We start from the raw sequence: 21,120 nt of genomic DNA, 5'->3' as shown, positions 1-21,120 counted from the left end.
GCCATCAGTCGCCATGGCAACGACACCATCCCGTCCATCTGTCATCATAACCACGCCGTCGCGTCAAAGCGTCGTCATGGCAGCGGCGCCATCTCGCCATTCCGTTACCATGACAACAATTCCATCCCTTCCCCTGATATCTTCAGGACAGCTTCTCCTGGATTCCGCCATGGCGCAGGGAGCCAGCTTTTTTCCCGCCAGGAATGAAGCGATCAAGTCCGCCATTTACAAGCACCGATTCGAGCGGATTGGCGCCAAAATCCAGGCCGCCAGGGCCTTCTGCGGACCCCAGGCTGCTGCCGCGCCCAGGTACGTGTGGAAGGGCACGGAATCGGCGGTCACGAATGTAGCGGTCCGGGACAGCGAGTCACCCGGACACGAGATGTCAGAGAAAACGTTACTGCGCGTGCCCAAGGTCAAGGGCAGGAAGAACCCAAATCAGCCGACTGCTGCTGAGATTCAGATCTACAAGGACACTTCCTACCAATGCTGCGACGTCCTGGGCGATAAGACGTGCAGCAAGTGTCAGCGGTACAACTACAGAAAGCAGCACGTGCGGGGATGGGGCAAGAAGTTCAGATTCGCTCAGCAGACGGTGAGAATCAACCACCTGCTTCCGGAGTTATCCGTGGGAGAAATTCGCGAAAAACTCGACTTCCAAGAATTTTCTATCGCAAGTTTCGTAGAAAGAGAGGAGAAAAGGAAAGCAAAACTTGCTATGAATCCAAACATTTCATCTGGTAGATTCTTGAGTTCTCAAGCTGGAACAACCTCCCCAAGGTCAAGACCGATGAGCAGCCATATTGGCTACGACGGTGCCTCGTTCCCAGGAGACGACAGTGTGCAACTTGTCGTTCCCAACGTAATCAGTGATTGGGAATCAAAAGGAGAAATCTTCAAATCACCTAAAAGAACACGTGGCCAGGAATCAAAGACTTTAGATACGGAAGAAGAATCAAACGACGACAAAAATGCATTCGAAGAAGCTGGCCCTGGGATGGAGACTAACCTGGGAACGTCGCAAGAAGAGTCTGGGACAGAGAGTCGGAATCCCTTTAGGATACGTCGTCCCCGGAGTACTCTTCTAACGGACTATGTACCAATCAAATGGCACTATCCTCCTCACGTCATCCCCAATATCGATCCCCCATTGGTTGATTCTCACTGTCTCGTGGATGCCCGTTTCTATGCTGGGAAAGGCAAATAGATTGACAATTGCAGTTCATGGTGAAAAGTCTAAACAACTTGATAGCTGCATTATATTAGGCCACCTTTCTTGATTTTATATGGATGCCAGCAAGATGACCTCTGAGTCTGATGCATATGTGAAAGAGAGAAGAAGTAGTTTGTATGGTAATGGCAATTTTACGACTATTGTATGTGCTGATTTGAAAAAAAAAAATGTCGTGAACATGACAACACGTTGTATCGGTTTAATTGTATTCATGAATAACTTGCTGATACAAATAAACAAATGCGAGATCAACCTTCTCAATAGAGGAAGAAACACTAGTAGCTAAGCCGTGGCACGTAAATGAAAATATCATGGGTTACTAGTACTCTCCTATATATAGCCAGCGTAGTTAGTCTGGTAGAGACTAGGTAAAGTACTGTGCCTATGAGACATTTTTCCTGGTACAACGGAAGCTAAAGGTCAATGACCTTCACCTGGCCACAGGTCACCATGCCCTAGATACGCCCCGGACCTACCACATCTAGATAAGCAGATGGTGCAATTGTTAACTAGACCTAAACAAACCTGCATTGTGGTGCATGTTTTGTGATATCCCTCCGTCTCCTCCTTAAGAAGACCCGCGATCCTTAAAGACAACACGGGAGGATCACATGACATACAGCACAGTGCAGATTCTCTATGCTCTAATTCACTTCAATACACCATCTCCTTCTAGTAGGTCCAGGGTGCACCGAGAAGATTTAGGCCCCATTCCCACTAGGATAAAATAGTCTGGATCGAGCCGAATTGATTCGCTTTGATCCGGCTTCGAGCCGGCTTGATCCGGCTCAAAGCTAGCTCGAAGCCGGATCAAAGCGAATCAATTGCAATTCAGCTTGATCCGGACAATTTTATCCTAGTGAGAATGGGGCCTTTGACGAAGAAAAAGAATGAAATTCAATTTGGGAATCATCGAAGAAACATGCCAGGATCTATAGCTTTGGTTGTTCCAGGAACGAAGTACATCTGCAGTTTCTGGTGTAACAGTAGGCCAAACTGATTCTATAAGCGTAAAAAAATCGTCCAGAGTCTGAGTACCGAATACCGTGACACAGGAAAGAACAAGGACTAATTTTTTGAAGTGGCTGACACAGACTACAAGCTTAATTGAGCAACAAACACGACAGCATCTTTTTTATACTTCCAACAACACACAGATTTTCGAAAGGAGATTTAGTGAAAATTGTGCAAATATAGCTTCTCTACACTTGGCCAGCTGTCACTAGCCAGTGTTAGATAATCTGTCGCTGCCTTATCGTGTCTTACACAATGTCGAGATGTCTTGCATTTCTAGTGTCCTGTTTCTGTTTGCTTTTCTACCTGTCCAGGGCGTATAGAGGAGATTGAGATCATGAAAAAAGGAAATTCGAGAATCCTCACGTGATCTTATGAAGCATGCCGTCCTCACGTGATGTTATGAAACACGCCGTCATGCGTCGCTGCATCGCCCTTAAAGATCCTTTGCCTAAGGTCACACCAGGTAATTTTTACCTCTGGAGACCTTCAATCTAATGCGAGAGAGTGAAAAAAGGGCCGAAAAAAACAAGATGCCTAGATTTGAATGCACTAAGGGGCGACAAATGGACACAAATTGAATGAGAGAACACAGTGTAACAACCAAGAAGTCTTGTCAACAAGTCATGAAAACAGAAATGAATCAGTGGAACAGTAATTGTCGTCCTGTCATGTTTCAGGCTTCCTTTTTATAATCACATCTTCCCTTATCGTTATCCCACTGTCGTGACCCTTTGGTCATAGTTAAAAGAAGCGGTATTTCTATTTTTCTGGAAAAAAGCCAAAATCAATGCGCGCGCGGACGTCATCCATTAAAATTACATGGTGTGGCCTAATTTTCACGATACGCCCTGGACATACCGGAATGACTCTGCATTGTGCTGCATGACACGTGATCCTTCCGTGCCCTCTTGAAGGACGTTTGAGGTGACTCTTACCACGGTGCCGAAGACCTGACTTTTGGCAATAACTACCCTGACGCCCTCCCGCGGCGGCAAACGTGGAACACAGATTTCTCTTTGTTACGTATACCCTACTATAATTTTTACTGTCTCGAAGTAAGTCACCTTGGGGTCCTTAACTATAGAAACCCCCATTGCGCGAAAATCGTGTTCTGCTGCCATACGACAACAGACATGCAGACAACATTAGGCCATGTTGATTTGATTATATGGATGACATCAATGCACGCGTCAATTTTCGTTCGTTTCTTAAAAAAAAAGGTTTTCAAACATACTGTAAATCGTACAAGGCAGCTGCAAAATAAGCAAATATGTGCCGTAAATTGCAAATACTATGTCGTAGTCACAGTCAAATCTAAAGTCTAAGAAAAATAAATACATGGGTTCCTATTTATAATTATATGTCGGGGCTCCCATACTCGCTCCCTGAGGAACGACTATGGGAGCCCCGACATACAAATAGGATGGCACCCAGGCTAAGAAGAATATGGGAAAGAACAAAAATGACAAATCTACTGTTCGGTATATCATACTTTGTCATTTGTTCAACCGTCCTGACCACGCTCGCCTCAGTTTTTGGGTTCCCAGGGGATGTCATCCATGTAATAAAATCATCATGGCCTGATCTGCATGTGTGGTTGTTAACAGAGATTTGCATCACAAAGACCAAACTAGTTTAAGGATTATGGGTAATGATTCCTTTTGGTCCACACCCGAGCCATTTCTGAAATCATACAGGGTGAAGAGAGCTGCTCTACAGGTACGTGTTTTAAGTCCTGCTTCTTTTTGCCTTTTCTCTTTATACAAGTAGTTAATTCTTTAGGAAGACACTAGGATGTCATTTCATTTATCTAATAGTATTCTACCAGAAGATAACACTCAGAACCAAATAGCATAGCCAGAAATAAGATGCATCGTCATTTTGGGCGGCTTGCCTGAACCAAATTCTAACTTTTAATTTTGTACCACTGCTGGTACGAACCATAAGTTTGAGTATAGTTTACTCCAACACAAGGTGTTCATGTGTTTGTTAAGAAATTGGAAGGTGAAGAGCCTTGTTAGCCATGCGTGACGCCGTTCGTTGGCAACATTTGATTGGATCAACTGGTGGCAGAAATCTACACCTGTAAGGCTGATTTGTAAGATTCAATGTTAAGTATTATCAGAAGAGTGTTTTTGTCCCAACGTCTGAGTTCATTGAATAATACCTATCACGCTTGACTATCTCCAGTAACTGTTCCATTTAAGTCTTACTACTGTCATTTGGTCTTTAAGATAAATCCTTTTGAAGGACTATTGAATAATGGTTTACAACACATTTTTCTTAAATTCAATTTTCATTAATGCAAGCGCTAGCGTCTTTCCTCGACAATGTGCTCGCAAATTCTGTTAAAAGGTATCATGAATAGTGTAGCATCAATAAAGGGCACTGGAAAATTAACAAATGGGTATCTAATTTGTAGAAACGACTTACATAGGCATTTTCTGGTCAGGCATCAGCTCGCATTTTAATTGTAGTGACCAAACTGGTCCCACAAGCTTTTAGGCTTGTAGAATTTTCGAACCAGGTCACTAGTGTATAATAGAAAAAATGGCCAGAGTCTGAGTCTCGAATACAATACAGAAAAGAACAAGGACTAACCTTTTGAAGTCACTGTGGTTGACAGAGACTACAAGTTAAATTTACCAACATATCATCTTTTTTTTTACTTCGAATGATACACAGACCCTCGAAAGGATGTATCAAATGCAAATTGTGCAAATTAGTTTCCCCACACTGACCCAGCTGTAACTAGGCTGTTTTAGACAGTCTATCGCTGATACGGGCTACGCTTAAGGCCCCATCAGTCCCACTAGGGTAAAATTATCCGGATCGAGCCGAACTGATTCGCTTTAATCCGGCTTTGATCCTGCTCGATCAGGCTAGAAGCTGGAAGCCGTTTCACAGCGAATAATGATGAATTCGGCTCGATCCGGACAATCTTTATCCAAATGAGAATGGGGCGGGCCTAGGGGGTCTTTACCTTTTTTTTCACCGGGCATGCGCACCCTCTTTGATTGCATCAGCCCAAGGAGGTTTATTTAACCCGAGGAACTAACTATTATATAAAGTCCACCAGGAGGCAACAGAGTTAAGATCAGTTAACATTCGCCGCCGGTATCTGAGCCGGTAAGGTGAGAAGTTTTTGCTTCTCCCGTTTTCTAATTGATTTTGTCTCGTAGGGCTGACATAGAGTTGAAACCAAGATGACAGTCAAATACGGCGTGGCGGTGTTTCTGTTGCTGTGTCTGGCGGCCGAGGTTCGGGGAGGGTGCAATCGGACCGCCGGACGGAACGGAACAGCCGGCGGGGGGACAGGCGACTTTCGCCCGCTGGTTCTTCTGAGCGAGGCGGTACTACTGACGCTCGGCTTCGGGCTTTTTGCCGGTAAGTCAGATGGATTCCTTATAGCTTATGTATAGCGTAATCATATCATTTTTGTTTGTTTGTAGGAATATTGTTTCTTTTTAGTTAAACGTTACTTAATGCAAGGATAGAAAATCATCTATCATCTACTTTACATGTCTGTTTTCATGTGACGTTAGTGTTCTATATGAGTCTAACTAGTACGAATGTTTGGCATATTGGTTAGTACTCCCACTTTTGAATTGTACTTTAGTAATTTCGGAGTTTAGAGCTACCTTCATGTTGTAGTAGTTTTGAGTTCGAATCTACCAGAAGGGGTTGTCGTCCCTCGAAGGATTTGCAGTAACCGCTGACCAAGACACGCATTAAGGTTGAGCGACAAAATTCGATGTGTGTATCCCTTAATTTGATTATCGGAATATGAAACAGGAAAGTGGGTGTAAGTTACTGACACGAGAGCCAAGAGCCGGCCACATGTAACGAAAAAGATTTAAAGGTGCGCCAAGAAATCCCACTGCACAAAACAAAGGACGTTAACTTTAGTTATATAATTATAAGAGACAACGTTCTTAAGAAAAACTGAAGCATTTGCGGACACATTTCATTACGGTATGTGATATGAGTTATAAAAAAGTTTGATATTTGACCATTTGTTTGGTTCGTTTAGCAAAACCTCGTTAGCTTGGAAGAATACAGTAAGCATCTTCCAGGTGGCTTTTGTAGAAAAAACCAAGCTCTGTCAATAATAGTGATTGACATATCTCCCTGGTAACATGACACCGTACAGGTCACCGTGCCCTGAACAGGGATTAAGTGACCCGGTTGATAGCTATGTGACCCGATGGACAGATAAGTGACCCGAGTAATGTTAGCTTCAGTGATCTGTGACTGGGGATCATTTCCTTTCAGGTGGAATCATTTTCGCTACAGGCTAGTTTTAAACTGAGCTACATTTCTCTGAAAGAACATCTTTGGCTTGTACAACGTGGAAACGTTGTAATGTAGACGTATATAAAAAGGGCACAGTTGCAAAAATCACTTTATTTCTTGTGCCCTAAGTAAGCTGCATTTTTTTCCACTATCAGACTTTGCCTCGTGGGACCCCCTGGGGCTCCCAGCTCTCTTGGGGTTCAGTGATTAGCTGACAAAGAAAGATATTTCCTGGGTGCCTCCCGGCCCCGCCCAGGGCCACTAAAAGGTAGCGCCGCAGTGGTTTAGCGCTAAGGAATTCTTTTCTAAGTGTAAACTGGGTCTTAATGATGATCACGACAGCCGGTGTCTTACCGACTTCAAAGCCCGTCCGTAGGCCCGTACGGGCAGTAATTATGTCCCGTAAGCCTTTCATATCAAGCATTATCTTCCACCTCCTTAACACCATTGTACCCACGGCGCTTACCTACACTGATGCACATGCCTTGTTGACAGAATCTACGTACATTATCTTAACCTCATAATGTTACGAAACTATCTATTTACACATGTTATAAACTCCACTGTGATAACGTTGTTGAAGGCATGGAGGTAGAATAGAGACCTCCTTGATGAAGGTTAGACATCCAGGTAAACCAATAATACTCGTAGGAAATTGAAACTCTACGGCTGAGATAATTTCCAGACTCCGAGTGACACCCTTCTTCAGCGTCACTAATGAACTAACAGAACACGTTACACAAGTCATGTGAGTGACTGGAAAAACCGGTTGAACATGACAAGGACTCATGTATTCATTATTATGTAAAGGAGTAAGATAGTTTCCATGGTAACATGGGAGCTGCTACTGTCCCTTACATTGCGGCAGGGCGGGGTCCTATGTACTAGAGAGCTCTACACGCAATTCTCCCTTCCTGTTTAAGGTGGGGTTGTAGATCCGTTCATAGATGGCATCCTTAACACCGCGCTCGTACCATCTTGGCTCACTGTAGCCTCCAGTTTGAAGGAATGTCCTTACTTTGTGGTTCTATATGTGTTATGGTAGATGGCAGATGAGTAGCCGCTTGCTGTGTATAGCAATGCTATACTTTGTAACATTACAGGGCTACAGCAAGCGTCGGTATTAGCTTTAAAACTTTAGCCATGGCATTTAAAATTCGTCACCTTTGTACAACATTACATCCAACTTCCACATAGTTGGATATTTTAATAGCATACTCTGTTTTGATTTATGGTTTTCTCAACCGAAATTACATACTTTATATGTAAAAGTCCTATCATTTGGCAATGTTTCATTTCAATATTTTATCATTTACTATTGAAATGACCTTACATAATTATATACTATATACACAGTGATGTTAACCTTTACATCGGTAACTAACTTAATATACGGCCTATATGAAGTTCCCATCATTTACCAAGAAACGAATTGTATGATTTTGCATTATGATCAGTTATGGAAATTAGGTCGTCATTTGCATAAGTATCTGTTAATGTTTTACCCGCCATAGATTAAGAGGTAGGGTCTAAAATTTCCTACCTTTGGTCAAATTTCGTACATTTCATCAGTTTAGTGGGCATCATGAATGAGAGGCCTGAGTGATGAGGTCTTGCCTGCCCAGGGCGGATGGATACACGAGACAATTAGGTCAAAAGAAGGGTTTGTTCACTGTTGTAAGCTGTTGTAGGAGTTTGAGCTGGTCAACCCCCTGTTTTCGTTCTATAGTTGGGAAGCAGACCCTTGTGCCTCTCTGTTGCAGAAAATGTTTGAGAATTGAATCGTGATAAAGTACTTTTACGAGGACTTGTTTCAGTGTATTTTAATAGCCATAGGTTTCTATGGCCAAAGGTAATTTTACTGTCTGCCCCAAACCCTCAGGTCTGGTAGCCTTCGCCTTCACGCTGGTGCGGAAACACGTGTACCATGACCAGGACGACTTGGACACCACGTTCGACGCGGGGGGTCAGGTGTCGGTGGGTCTGACGGCGACTACCATCGTGTCCCAGTGGACCTGGGCCGCCACGCTACTGCAGTCATGTACGGTGGCTAGTAAGGTACTTGGGATTTAATGCTTTTTACTTTCTTCTCCTGCTCTGTTAATTTGTAACAATTAGTTAAACCAACTCTATCCCATCGCATACTGATATTTGTGAGGCAAGAATGCGTTGTCGCTAACAGAAAACGGTTGCTTCTTACGTTCATTGGTGACTATTTCAATCGACTTTATGAGATGATGACGGAAATGTGCTAAGAAACGGCAGTAAATATCAATATCAGACTAGAATATGTTTTTCGCAGCCCTGAAATTGATTTCGATGCTTCAACGGAAGAGCAATATCTAGGAGCTCATTTGAAGTTCATTTTTAACGTGTTCCTCCTGTTCCGTCCCAGTTCGGCATCAGCGGCCCGTTCTGGTACGCCGCCGGCGCCTCCGTGCAGATCATCGTGTTCGCCATCTTGTCTATCGAGATGAAGATGAAGGCGCCTGGAGCTAAGACGTACCTGCAGGTACAAGACGGCTTTTTTAACGCTCTATTATTTCATAATGTAGTACGTGTACTAGAACCTACTTTGTACACCTGCCCTCACTTCTTCCCAACCTGGGCATCCCCACCTCACATTCGCGTCCCCATCTCTAACGCTCCTAAAGCGTAGTACGTCTTCTTGTCGTTTGTCTTCCGTTTCTGTATTTCGTACTGATATCCTTCCCTCTGTCACACAGTGTACTTCTACATGTATCTTTTTCTGTAAAAGTCGCTACTGCCATATCTCCTCAACTAGTATGAACGATAGAGCTACGATCCAACGTTAAACGCTAATAGTAGTCGCTCTCTATGGCCGCTATTTACCTCCAGGAAGGAAATATCCTTCCGCCGGATGGTACAGTTTTCGGTCGTGTTTGTGTGTTCGCAGCTATAACTCACGATGGGTTTGACTGATTTCTGTGACTGTTGGTATACATTTATAATAAGTCATCGGAGTCCTGACCATTGGTGACCAGTATATGCCTGCTACCATCACTTTGTTGACATTTGTTGTTTTTTTTTGTTTGTTTTTAGGTGATCAAAGCCCGGTTCGGCGCGAAGGCCCACCTGGTGTTCTGTGTGTTCGCTCTCCTGACCAATGTGCTGGTGACCGGGATGCTCCTGCTGGGAGGCATAGCCTCGATCACAGCCCTCGTCAACGGCCTCAGCACGGAGACCGCATCCATCTGCCTGGCCATTGTTATCGGTAAGTTATTCCGAGGCTTCCTATAATCAAGGCTATTGGTCTAAAGTCACTGTGTAAAATGCCAGTGTTAATAAATGCTATATATATATATAAGAAAGTCACATTGCCTCTGTATCAGCCTCCAAGGTCTGCTGTTTAGGGAGGTGGGCTTATTATATACATGTAATTAGTAGCTTTAGTAAATGTAGTAGCTTTCGAAGTCGCATGGATTGTAAATTTATATAATTATAATAAAACTGCCCCGGAAAAATATTTTCCGGATGTAAGTTATATATAAAAATACTTTGCTTTCGTTGTTGATGAATTACATTAATACAAATCTTAAGAGATCCTGACTCTAATACAAATGCGCTAAAAAAACTGCAAAAATATACCTCAATTTTCTATAATAAAAACGCATCACTACCACCGAATTTGCCCCCATCACCATAGACTGATACACTGCTTATTTCCTGTGCCCCATGCAGGTTCGTACACGCTGATTGGTGGACTCGGTGCGACCTTCTATGTCTCCTACTTCAACACAGCTTTGATCTTTACCGTGCTGATCATCATCATAGCAAAGGTTACTTTCTTTAAGAATGTGATAGTAATTAGGAATGGTTTTGAAAAGATAGGGCAAACCATCAACCAATATTTACATCGATGGAGGATATAATCCAGGTAATTAGACATAATCCAGGTAATTAGACAAACAAGAAAACTGCTTGTGGTTATGTTTAGCGATTTGATTTGATTACTCTTTTTAAATTGTTGTTTGTTTGTTTGTTTGTTTGTTTTGTTTCTATGTTTCTAGAGGAGCCGGCCTAGTAGAGGAACTCTATGTTCCTGTTGTCGGCTCCTCTCAGAATTTTCTGTAAAGTTGAATAAATAAATAAATGTCGGTTATGTAAAACAAACAAACAAACAAACAAATGTCCATGTGCTCTACAGGTGTATCTGGTGGGAGCAGACGCCACCCAGAACCCCCTGGGTAGCGCGGACGCCGTGTTTGACCTGCTGGCGTGCAGCAGTGGTCCGGCCGGTAACAGGGACCAGAGTTACCTCACCTTCTTCTCCACCGGAGGTCTGATGTTCGGCGTCATCAACATCATCGGCAACTTCGGAGCCGTCTTCTGTGACCAGGCGTACTGGCAGAGCACCATCGCGGCACGGCCTTTACAGGTAAGGCCTTTATTTCGTGGGAAACGAAACCTAACCTAACCCCAATCGTAAGTTTAACCCTGGCCCTGAACAATGATCTCAACTCTATCCCAAACCCTAACTCTAATACCAACCCTAATCCTAGCCTTAAACATCTCACTTATGTGGCAGCTCAAGGATTTGGCTCAACACTAAGCCTACAGTGCGATCAGTCGTCCTGCTCTTAATAGTACAATAGCACAGAACCAGTCGCCCTGCGTGCTCTTAATAGTACAATAGCACAAAACCGCTTGAGGCTAGTCACACAAGAAACACATGTCCCCTTTCCTTTCCCTTCATTTCGGAAGTGTAATTCTATGTTCTTGACACAAATGTTCGTCACCTTGACCTCCCGTTGTCTGTAGGGCGTGTGGGGGTTCATCTCCGGCGGGCTGACGTGGTTCGCCATCCCGTTCTCCATGGCCACCACCGTGGGGCTCGCCTACGTGGCGCTCGGCACGGTCAAGGGCGAGGCGCTGCTCTCAGGGGAGGACGTGGACAAAGGTAGGCAAGTCACATTTTGTGATGGAGTCTTTTTTATTGTATGAGTGTGAACCGGCTTTCAAGGTAGAAGAACAATTTTCGCCCTATGGGGATTTCTCCAGTTAAGGACCCCAAGGTGACTGACTTCGACGCGGTTGTAGTAGGGTACACTAAGTAGAGAAATACGAAAAGTATAATCAATATGAATTAATAATATATACGATATAATCTATAAACGAACTGAAAAATGTAATGCAAATCATGCATTCTGAAGGTCGGTATATTTCTTACCAAACATACTCTATCTAGCATCAAAACACGCCAAGAGACCAGTTTTTTTCAAGGAAGTAAAAGAAATAAAACTTTTATAAACCCTCCAGCTGCAAAATGTCAACAATTGGCAAGGTATGCCAAGAAAAAAGGCGGTTTGAAGTTAGTTTGGATGCTCTCACCAATTGTTAATCATAATGGTGTCCTTTGCCCTTCTTCCCAGGCCTGGTAGCCTCTGTGGTGGTGAACCAGCTGATGGGTCACACGGGTCAGGTCATCCTCCTGCTGATGCTGCTGATGGCAGTCATGTCCACAGGGTCAGCCGAGGTCATCGCAGTCACCTCAATCATCGTGTACGACATCTACAAGGACTACATCTGCCCATTCAGGAGGGTAAGTCACGTAATTGCCATTCACATGCTATCAAAATTTCCTGTAAATCTCTACATCATCAAAATAAAGAACGTTGACATCAAAGTTAGTTATTAACATTTTCCTTTCTAAATGTATTTTCTATCTTCTGTATCTGTATTGGTATAGCCGGTATAACCGCCCTTCGGCGTAACACACCAGCTTCGCAGGCTAACTATATCACACCGACTTGTTACACTCAATCTTTGCACACTAAGTTAATTGCTGGAGTTGTTTAAAGCTTTCTAGTGATGATGCCCGAACTGTGCCTGATGGCAACGAGTTCCACTCTACAATAGTTCTTGGGAAATACGAGTTTTTGAACACATCAATTCTTGATTAACAGTCAGCCAAAATTTGTGAGAAAGAGGATAGGATTCCGATCTTGCCGAGCAGCCGTCGTCACCTCTTCTTTGTCTATTGAGTCAGTCAGTTAGTCAAGCTTGCCTAAACCTGATGTTTCTGACGTAGGGAGAAGAGATGCTGCTTGTGCTGAGCACACTCGTTATAATAAGAATAACCAGGTAGTAGACAGATAGTTTTGTTTTAACCTTCATTCATGAGAAGCTCAAACTGGCCCGTTTGTCAGTCTGATATAGAATGATCACAAGTTTGCGTCCTGCAGGGCCTCGAAGAAGACGACTGTGTCCTTTGCGGCAACAAGAGAGAGAACGCCATCAGCGAAGCCGAGAAGTGCCTCTGTCATCCCATCTCCTCCTGCACAAAGTGCCACGAGGAGGACCGCCTGCGCACTCAGCAAGCCGACTTCTACCAGTACACCTGTCCCACGCACGCCGCCTACCGGAACTACATGGAAATGCTGCTGGGGAAGAAGAACATCTACATAGTGGTGGTTACCGTGGCAACGGTGCCTCTTGTGCTTCTCGCTGACGCGGCAGGTTCGTTTGTTTCATGCTTTACTTAGTTTGCTTGTTACCTGGGTGTGTTGATCGGTCACGATGATATGGTCAAATTTGGGCCCAAATATTCCATCCTTTTTATCGAACAGATATTCGATATGACGTCATTCGAATCAAATCATGTTCGATATGACGTCAATCGAACCACAGAGTTGAACCAAGGTTGGTTGTACCTGTTCATGGTTGTACTGATCGGGCTGAGTGTGTTTCCACAGGACTGAACCTGGGTTGGATTTATCTGTTCATGGGTGTGCTGATCGGGGCTGCAGTCATCCCTATCGGCATGGCGCTGTTCTGGTCGCGCACCACGGCGGGCGGGATGATTGCCGGGGCGACAATCGGCTGTGTGCGGGCGGTGATCTGCTGGCTCATCACCGCGGCCACCTTCCCGGGCGGACTCGGCGGAGGGAACTTCATCAAAAACACCGGTAAGCCACGGGAAGGAGTTTGGAGAAGTGGTGGTGTCCGAAAGAAAAAAAAAAGATTTTTTAACATTCCGAAGCAATAATCCTATGGGGTAAATATTACAAGCTAACAAGATTACAAGATAAACATTACTTTTTCCAATCTGATTTTTTCTGGTTCCACGTGGCTTGTTCCAAGGCTATTTTGAAACGTTTTGAGTGTGAAGTAATTACGAAAATTCACTAAGGAATGGCAGGAAATGTCAATATCAGACAGATTTCCACATCCAGAATATTTTTGTGTCGCCACAAGGAAATTGCAGTGAATTTTCTTAACAAAAATTGTGTTTTCTTTCCCAGGCGACCAGGTGAGCATGATCGTGGGTAACCTGGTGAGTATCCTGTCTGGAGGCGCGATCTGTGCCGTGGTGAGTGTCGTGCAGAGTCTCCGCAAGCCGAGCGGCGAGCTGGTGAAGGAGTGGGAGAAAACCCGCCGTGTGGACAACCCGCTAAAGCCTTGGGGACCCACCTACCAGGTTTGTATAACGTGCATGCTACACATGGCACATAGAGATTAACTTCTTGCACACTACACCCAAAGCGATTTCAAGGCAATAAAAATGTATTATCATAATTAGTCAATTTTTTTTTTCATTTTTAAATGTATTAAGTTAACGTTGAGTCTTGATTTCAAACAATAAAGGTGGACTCCTCACGTAGCTTGTTTTTGGGCTATTCCAAAACCTTGAAGTATAAAATGATAACGAAAATGTACTATGAATGGCAGTTAATGTCAATATCAGATAAATTTCCTTATTCAGAAGATAATTTGTTTAACCACCCTGACATTGCTTTGGTCTTTGGTCCGTACATACCAGATTATTAATAACGTACATGTTCCACACACATAAAATAGTTGCCAATAGATACTTTGCCGGGGCGTCTTCAGTAATTAAGAGTCTTTCTGTACAATGTGAATCTCATTTCTACGATAACTCGGTATACATCAGTCTTAGTTTTTTTGTAATACATGGTCTTTATTTTCATGATGATATTAAAAAAATGCATATCGCCCATTTCACCAGAGCGCCTACAAGATGACGTCAGCCAACAAGCTGAACGACCGCCCGTCCTTCGAGGAGATCCGCAGTTTCTGTCGAAAACCCCGGATGACCGCGTTGATTGCTGGGATAGTACTGAGCGTCGTTCTGGTCATTGTCTGGCCGGCCGGCATGTTGGGGGTAAGTGAAATTTCCTTTTTTTTTCAGTCCAGATCGACATTGAAACAGTGATAAGGCTATTCAGCATTTGCAGGAAAAGGAAAAGATAAATGTTTGTTTGTTTGTTTGATACAAAGGTGATAAAATGCCCCCCCCCCCCGTGGTGGCCATCTTTATTGTTGTCGCTCTTCTTTTTAAATGTAGTGAATGCGCTAAATGGTTTTCCTACAGCTGTAGAGGAAGGACATTATAATGTCCTTGTGGTAAAGAGATATTGTTATAATATATGCCGGATGCTGCTATAATGATGACTGCACTAGACCACGGCTTGAGCCAGACTGATCCCAGGGACACGAGGTCCCTGTCCTTTATTTGTCTTAATTGACACCAGATGTGACACAAGTCCTATTGGAGCGGGTCACCGCCTTCCCATACTTAATATACTGTAGATCGGAGCGGGTCACCGCCTTCCCATACTTAATACACTGTAGATCGGAGCGGGTCAACACCTTCCCATACTTAATATACTGTAGATCGGAGCGGGTCACCGCCTTCCCATACTTAATACACTGTAGATCGGAGCGCGGGTCACCACCTTCCCATACTTAATACACTGTAGATCGGAGCGGGTCACCGCCTTCCCATACTTAATACACTGTAGATCGGAGCGGGTCACCACCTTCCCGTACTTCATATCCGCCCACGGGCTTGTCCCCTGGGCTCGGAGGCGACCCGAGTCGCCCCTCCCGGTCCCCGCCGCCGACCCCGTGCCGCGGCCGCCCGGGCTACAATATCGGCATTGGTTGAAAGTGTCTTTAAGCTATTGTTGCTCGCGTCGTTACTAAATGTTTCATTTATTGTCTCAGGTGGGCGTTATGAACGGAGCAGAGTTCCAACACTGGGTGAACGTGTCCCAAACCTGGGCCTTCCTGGCAGCCGCCTTCCTCATCATCGTGCCGCTGGTGCAGGAGGTCATGTCCATCTATAACAACTACCGGGTCAACAAGGCCAACGGGAACGGTGACCCGGAAGTGATCATGAACGAGTCGGCTCCAGGATCCAACGGAGTCATGCCTCCCGATTCTTCAACAACTCGCCTCTGAAAAGTCGGCAAACTTTTCTTGATCTGATGAAGTATTATTCAGCATAGCAAAACAGTATAAAAATTATTAATGGAAGGTGTATGATTTCTTACTGCTAGGTCCTTGTATTGTGAATGTGGGATAAGGGTATTTTAACAATAGTATAGCATTTTTGCATTATTAAAGGTATTACTATTTTTATACTCTTCAACTACCTCAACTGTTAGAACCGCATTACGCCTGAACCTACCTCGAATATATCTATTCTGCCATAAATTATTATTACATAATGTATTTTTGATAAAAGTTCCTAAATGGTTAATGGTTCATAAACTTGACCGACGCAAATCTTCTTGACTATTGTCTGTCAAACCGTATTGTCAAAATCCTTAGTTTTGTGACTACTCAATGGTAAATGATCGCGCCTAAGAAGCATAATAACGATACTTGTATACTCGACGTCATTGACATTGCCTTCTGAAATAACTATGCCCCCAGTACTATCACGAACTGTAACTAGCTTGCCCTGCAGACACTATGAAACGAAAGACTCATTATTATATTACATACTTAAGTTATTATATTATATATTTAGGTCACTAGAGGTGGAATACTAAATCTACACTAAAATAGCGAGCACTATACTAAACAAATGACCCATGGCTCAGGGATGGAGGTACTTACGTGTTGTAGTTTTATATTGATTAAGAATATCTTTAGAATGTTAGCTATACTTTGTATTCTATTCAGTCAGAAAATTCTATAAGCTATCCAATACAACATTGTTCCTTTTATTATGTGGTGACAATAAAGGTATGTTTTTAATCTATATTCCTCTGATGTCAGAACTCTTCCAACCACTGAATTCGTCAGGCGTAATCAGGCCTTTTAGTCTTCATAATCCCTAGGCAGCCGCCAAAAGTCAAAGTAATTCGTAACAGTAACGCGTGATAGGTCGTTTTCATTTTACTTAAACTTAAAGCGTAGGCAGTTACCTTTATGCAGGCGCTTCCAATGTGATTTGGAGCGATCAGATGGGGCCACTTGAAATCAGCTTCGGCGGAAACCGCATGTAAAGCGTTTTTACCGATTTCGTCGACGTCTGAACAGGGCTGTACTTGTGAACCATATGCCTAATAGGTCCCCTACCCACTAGTAAGGTTGAAACAGTTGGTTCACCACAAAGAAAGATTTTTAAAAATCAAGATTGATCTTAATCATCATTTTTATGGTAATTTTCATTCAACCCGTAGCCCAATACCTAAAGGAGGGTTAGTAAATAACATTCTAAAAGTGTTAGGTTTTTGCCCTTAGAAAAATGGTATGGTCTCACTCATCGTGTCTATAAATAGTATTTAATTAGAATTCTTCTCACTTTGATTGCGTCAGCCAGAGTTCATATTCGCCGCCGGTGTCTGAGACGGTTAGGCGGAAAGTTTTCAAGCTCTCCCGTTTCCCTAATTAATCTTGTCTGGTACGTAGGGCTGACATTGAGTTGAAATCAAGATGACAGTCAAATACGGCGTGGCGGTGTTTCTGTTACTGTGTCTGGCGGTCGAGGTTCGGGGAGGATGCAATCGGACCGCCGGACGGAACGGGACAGCCGGCGCCGGGACAGGCGACTTTCGCCCGCTGGTTCTTCTGAGCGAGGCGGTACTACTGACGCTCGGCTTCGGGCTTTTTGCCGGTAAGTCAGATGTATTTAATTCCCTTATTGATAACGTACTCATTAACATTATTTTCAACTTCATAGGAATATTATCAATATTTAGTTAATCGCTATTTTATAATTACCGAAAGGATAGAAAGTCATATATGTTGTGCATGTCTATTACCACAAAGTTAAAGTGGTTTTGAGTTCCAATATGCATTATGTATTGAAAGGGGTTGCCGTCCCCCTGAGGGTTTGCGGTAACTGCGACCACAAGCCGACCCCTTTCTACCAGACGACGACCGCTGAGCAACAAAATTAGATTTGTGAGACCCATTTTAATTGGAAAATGATGCTGGATTTTTAAGTTTGATATGAGGTTCTTAAAACACACAAAAATGCGAAAAAATCGTTTCTTCGAATCAAGACGTTGGCAATCTGCCAAATCTTTGGTCACTCAGCGGTCCCAGCCTCTGGTGGAAGTACGGTAGGTTACTGACACGAGAGAAGCACGCACTGAGCACGTGAACGCTCACAGCCAGCCGGCCACATGTTGAAAAGATCAGAAAGGTGCAGCAGAAAATGTCAACTGCAGACAACCAAGGACGTTTGTATAAGAGACAACGTCCTTGACCAAAAAGAAAAGAAACAAAACTGCGGGCACATTTCAGTACGTATTGGCATCATCAGGGGGTAAATGGGGATAATGACCTTAGGCAGCGCAGCTACTCTCCCTCTGATACACGGTCGTTGCCATTTGAAACGCTGCCAAATCACAGAATAACAAACTTTACCTTTTAAGTAAGGCCATGTCAACACTGTGATTGTTCGTGGTGTAGGGGATTAGGGTTTTAGGATTGTGTTTTTACCCGGGTTCGAAGCCGAGCCTGTACATGTGCTTTCTGTTTTTTCACTATTATATTCATTTACTCGGTTTTCCTCAATGCTGTCGTGCATTTGCAATTGAAATGTAGCTTTTTACACATTTTAGATATTTTTACTCCTCAAAAAAGTTATGATACGCTTGGTTATGACATTCAGCGATCGTCGACTGGTTCAAATGTCAACGACCGTTTGCTAGACGGAAACAGGCCACGGCGAACGTTTACTAGAGTAATGGTGTGGTTGTGCACTATAAGTTTAATTCCACCTGAAAAATACCAATCTTTTAGCATAACTTTAGATCCTTTTACCCCTAAAATTAACTTAAAAAGTGAATTTCAATTGTTCTTGTAGCCAGAAGAATATCCATCATTCGTATACAATTTTTTTTCGCTTCAGAATTATTCCCTAGAAAAGACGGTTACTTAGCTTGAGGCCTAGGGTGAGCAAAATGGAACTGAGATATGCCCCCTCGAACAATTACTAGTATCCGCTTCTTTTAACAAGACCTCTCGCTAGTTTGTTGTTAACATCTCCTAGTATAAGCGACTGCAGCTAACACCTCCTAGGCGACTCTTGTAGCTAACTGCAGTTAACATATCCTAGGCGACTCTTGTAGAAGAAAACCACGACAGACATTCAACATAATGGGGACAAGTAAGTACAATGTAGTAATATGGAACCTGAGCGACCGTAAAGCGACCGTACAGCGACCAAGTCGTCAATAGTGATTTACAGCTAACGTCTAAGTGGTCTGAGATAACCTTTAGTGATAAGTTAATGACTATCATTGATCATCATTTTGTCTCAAATGGAGTCGTTGCTTTAAGACAAGCTCTTTCAAAGGTGACTGACAGCGAAGTGACCCGCGATAACCTCGAGTAATCAGTGAATAGGGATCATTTCATCTCAAGGTAGCAGAACAAAGTTTTCGCCCTTTGGGGATTTCTATAGTTTAAAAGTGACTCACTACGACACGGTGAAAAGTCATTATAGGGTAAACTATACTAGAAAGATATGAAGAACGAATATGTTTGAATTTAATGCACAACCTACAAAATATTGAGAAATCTACCAAATTCTATCAGCGTATCGGCTTTTGACACTATTTTTAAAATGGTGCCATGCGGAGGTCAGCTGAACTGCAGCCAACCCATCACACGCATACCCTGACTGGAAATCGCGATCGTCGCAATCCAAATCATACATTCTCAAACCAGACATCATGATTTCCTATATCATACCATTTACTCCTGGCTGACGCTCAAATAAGACTTTCTACTAATTCTTTTCTAATGTGTCCGTATTTTATACCTGCGTCATAGACCCTGCGGGTCGCCGATTAGTACTGTGTTTTGCGACCTTGGCATCCTGATAAAATCGCGCTCCTGGCGGCCAGCCCGCCACACGGTTGCGGCAGCAAGTAGCCTCTACCAGGCTTCGGGAGGCGGCTGGAAAGAGTAGAACTCGGCCAAATAGAGAGACAGCATGCCAAGGGAGTTTGGTCCTGGAGAGAACAGTTTGCCGCTCCCGAACTGTTCTCTCCAGGACCAAACCCCCTTGGCATGCTGTCTATCTTTTGGCTGGTTTCTACACTTTCCAGCTGCCTCCAGAAGCCTGGTAGAGGCTAGCAGCAAGAGCTTGAATGCGTAAACACAGACTACGGCACTGGCACAACAAACTGGGAGCGCCTCCGGTGTGGGCTGTTTTAGAGCAAACCATAAATGTCAGGAATGTGAGAAAATTCTACAAATATGTTGGGAAGTGGAAATAGATATTAATCACACGAATACTTCTTAAAAGAATATTTCAACTTTTTGTTAAAAAATGTTAAATGCTCATTTAAAAGTTGAATGTCAACAACTTTGACCCTTGACCAGCTGGGAAGTATTGTTCCGAAATTTCAGACTAAACACGACGTGTGCAGTATGATAATAGCAAACCGCCAACGATATAAAATACTACGGTTCAGTTCAATCATAGCCCTGTTTCTGGCGATACGAGGTTGTAGCCTCCTCAGCTGGCTTCTTGTAGCGGCGGCATTTATTTTGATTACTGTAGGGAGACTAATGCGCGTTTTTTTTACACGGGCTAAGGTTATCTAAAGCGCCAGAGGGAGTTATGCCACAATTGCATAACTCCCTCTGGCGTATTTAATACAGAGCCTGAGACTGTGTAAAATTTCATTGATCAACGGCCCTTTCCCCTCCAAAATCTTTTTTCTTATTTTTTATTACAACATTGACGTGGTGACGGCGGCACATTCAAAACTTTTTCAACCTATCTTTATGCCACCACCAACACAAAGGGACAATACAATACTGATCTTAACCTGAGTGAAGTGAAGATAGTCATGTAAAGCGACTTTAGGTTTTCCCAAGGGCACACGATTTGTTGCATGGCGGGGTTCGAACCCGGGACCTCAAGGTTGGGGGACGAACCATGTCTGTACCATTGCGCCACACGACCCCACAGTATCTACGACCGAGGCTACCCTTAGCTAGTGAAAAATTATCAGGAGACGAAATGGCTCGCGATCGACCTCTTCAAACAACTAAAACCATTTGATATCGTTGAAACCTCCAGGTCTGGTGGCCTTCGCCTTCACGCTGGTGCGGAAACACGTGTACCATGACCAGGACGACTTGGACACCACGTTCGACGCGGGGGGTCAGGTGTCGGTGGGTCTGACGGCGACTACCATCGTGTCCCAGTGGACCTGGGCCGCCACGTTACTGCAGTCATGTACAGTGGCTAGTAAGGTACTTGGGATTTAATTCTTTCCTCTTGTTTTCTTCTAGTGCTGATCATGAGAGCTGAAACCCATACAATA

At 43.7% G+C, this 21,120-nt stretch overlaps 2 protein-coding genes across 2 annotated transcripts in view; both read left to right on the top strand.

Moving 5' to 3' along the window:
• Window positions 1-3,899: 3,899 nt before the first annotated feature.
• The window catches only part of LOC109472720 (urea-proton symporter DUR3-like), a 31,000-nt gene continuing 13,779 nt past the window's right edge, over window positions 3,900-21,120 (top strand). Inside the window, 3 exon segments of the mRNA XM_019772572.1 lie at window positions 3,900-3,970; window positions 17,237-17,441; window positions 20,874-21,049. Of these exon segments, the coding sequence (XP_019628131.1) occupies window positions 17,261-17,441; window positions 20,874-21,049 (357 nt within the window). The 5' untranslated portion in view covers window positions 3,900-3,970; window positions 17,237-17,260.
• On the top strand, window positions 5,379-16,585 carry LOC109472625 (urea-proton symporter DUR3-like). The gene is made up of 13 exons (XM_019772449.1): window positions 5,379-5,638; window positions 8,430-8,605; window positions 8,943-9,059; window positions 9,611-9,782; window positions 10,250-10,347; window positions 10,716-10,946; window positions 11,330-11,468; window positions 11,941-12,110; window positions 12,754-13,027; window positions 13,264-13,476; window positions 13,813-13,988; window positions 14,538-14,693; window positions 15,539-16,585. Exons 1-13 carry the CDS (start codon window positions 5,458-5,460, stop codon window positions 15,773-15,775), a joined length of 2,340 nt encoding a protein of 779 aa, XP_019628008.1. The 5' UTR covers window positions 5,379-5,457; the 3' UTR covers window positions 15,776-16,585.

Source organism: Branchiostoma belcheri, unplaced genomic scaffold (genome assembly GCF_001625305.1).
Source record: "Branchiostoma belcheri isolate BF01 breed outbred unplaced genomic scaffold, Haploidv18h27 scaffold28, whole genome shotgun sequence".
Lineage (NCBI taxonomy): Eukaryota > Metazoa > Chordata > Leptocardii > Amphioxiformes > Branchiostomatidae > Branchiostoma > Branchiostoma belcheri.
Note: the sequence above shows the minus strand (reverse complement) of the source record. Positions and strands in the feature narration are given on the sequence as shown.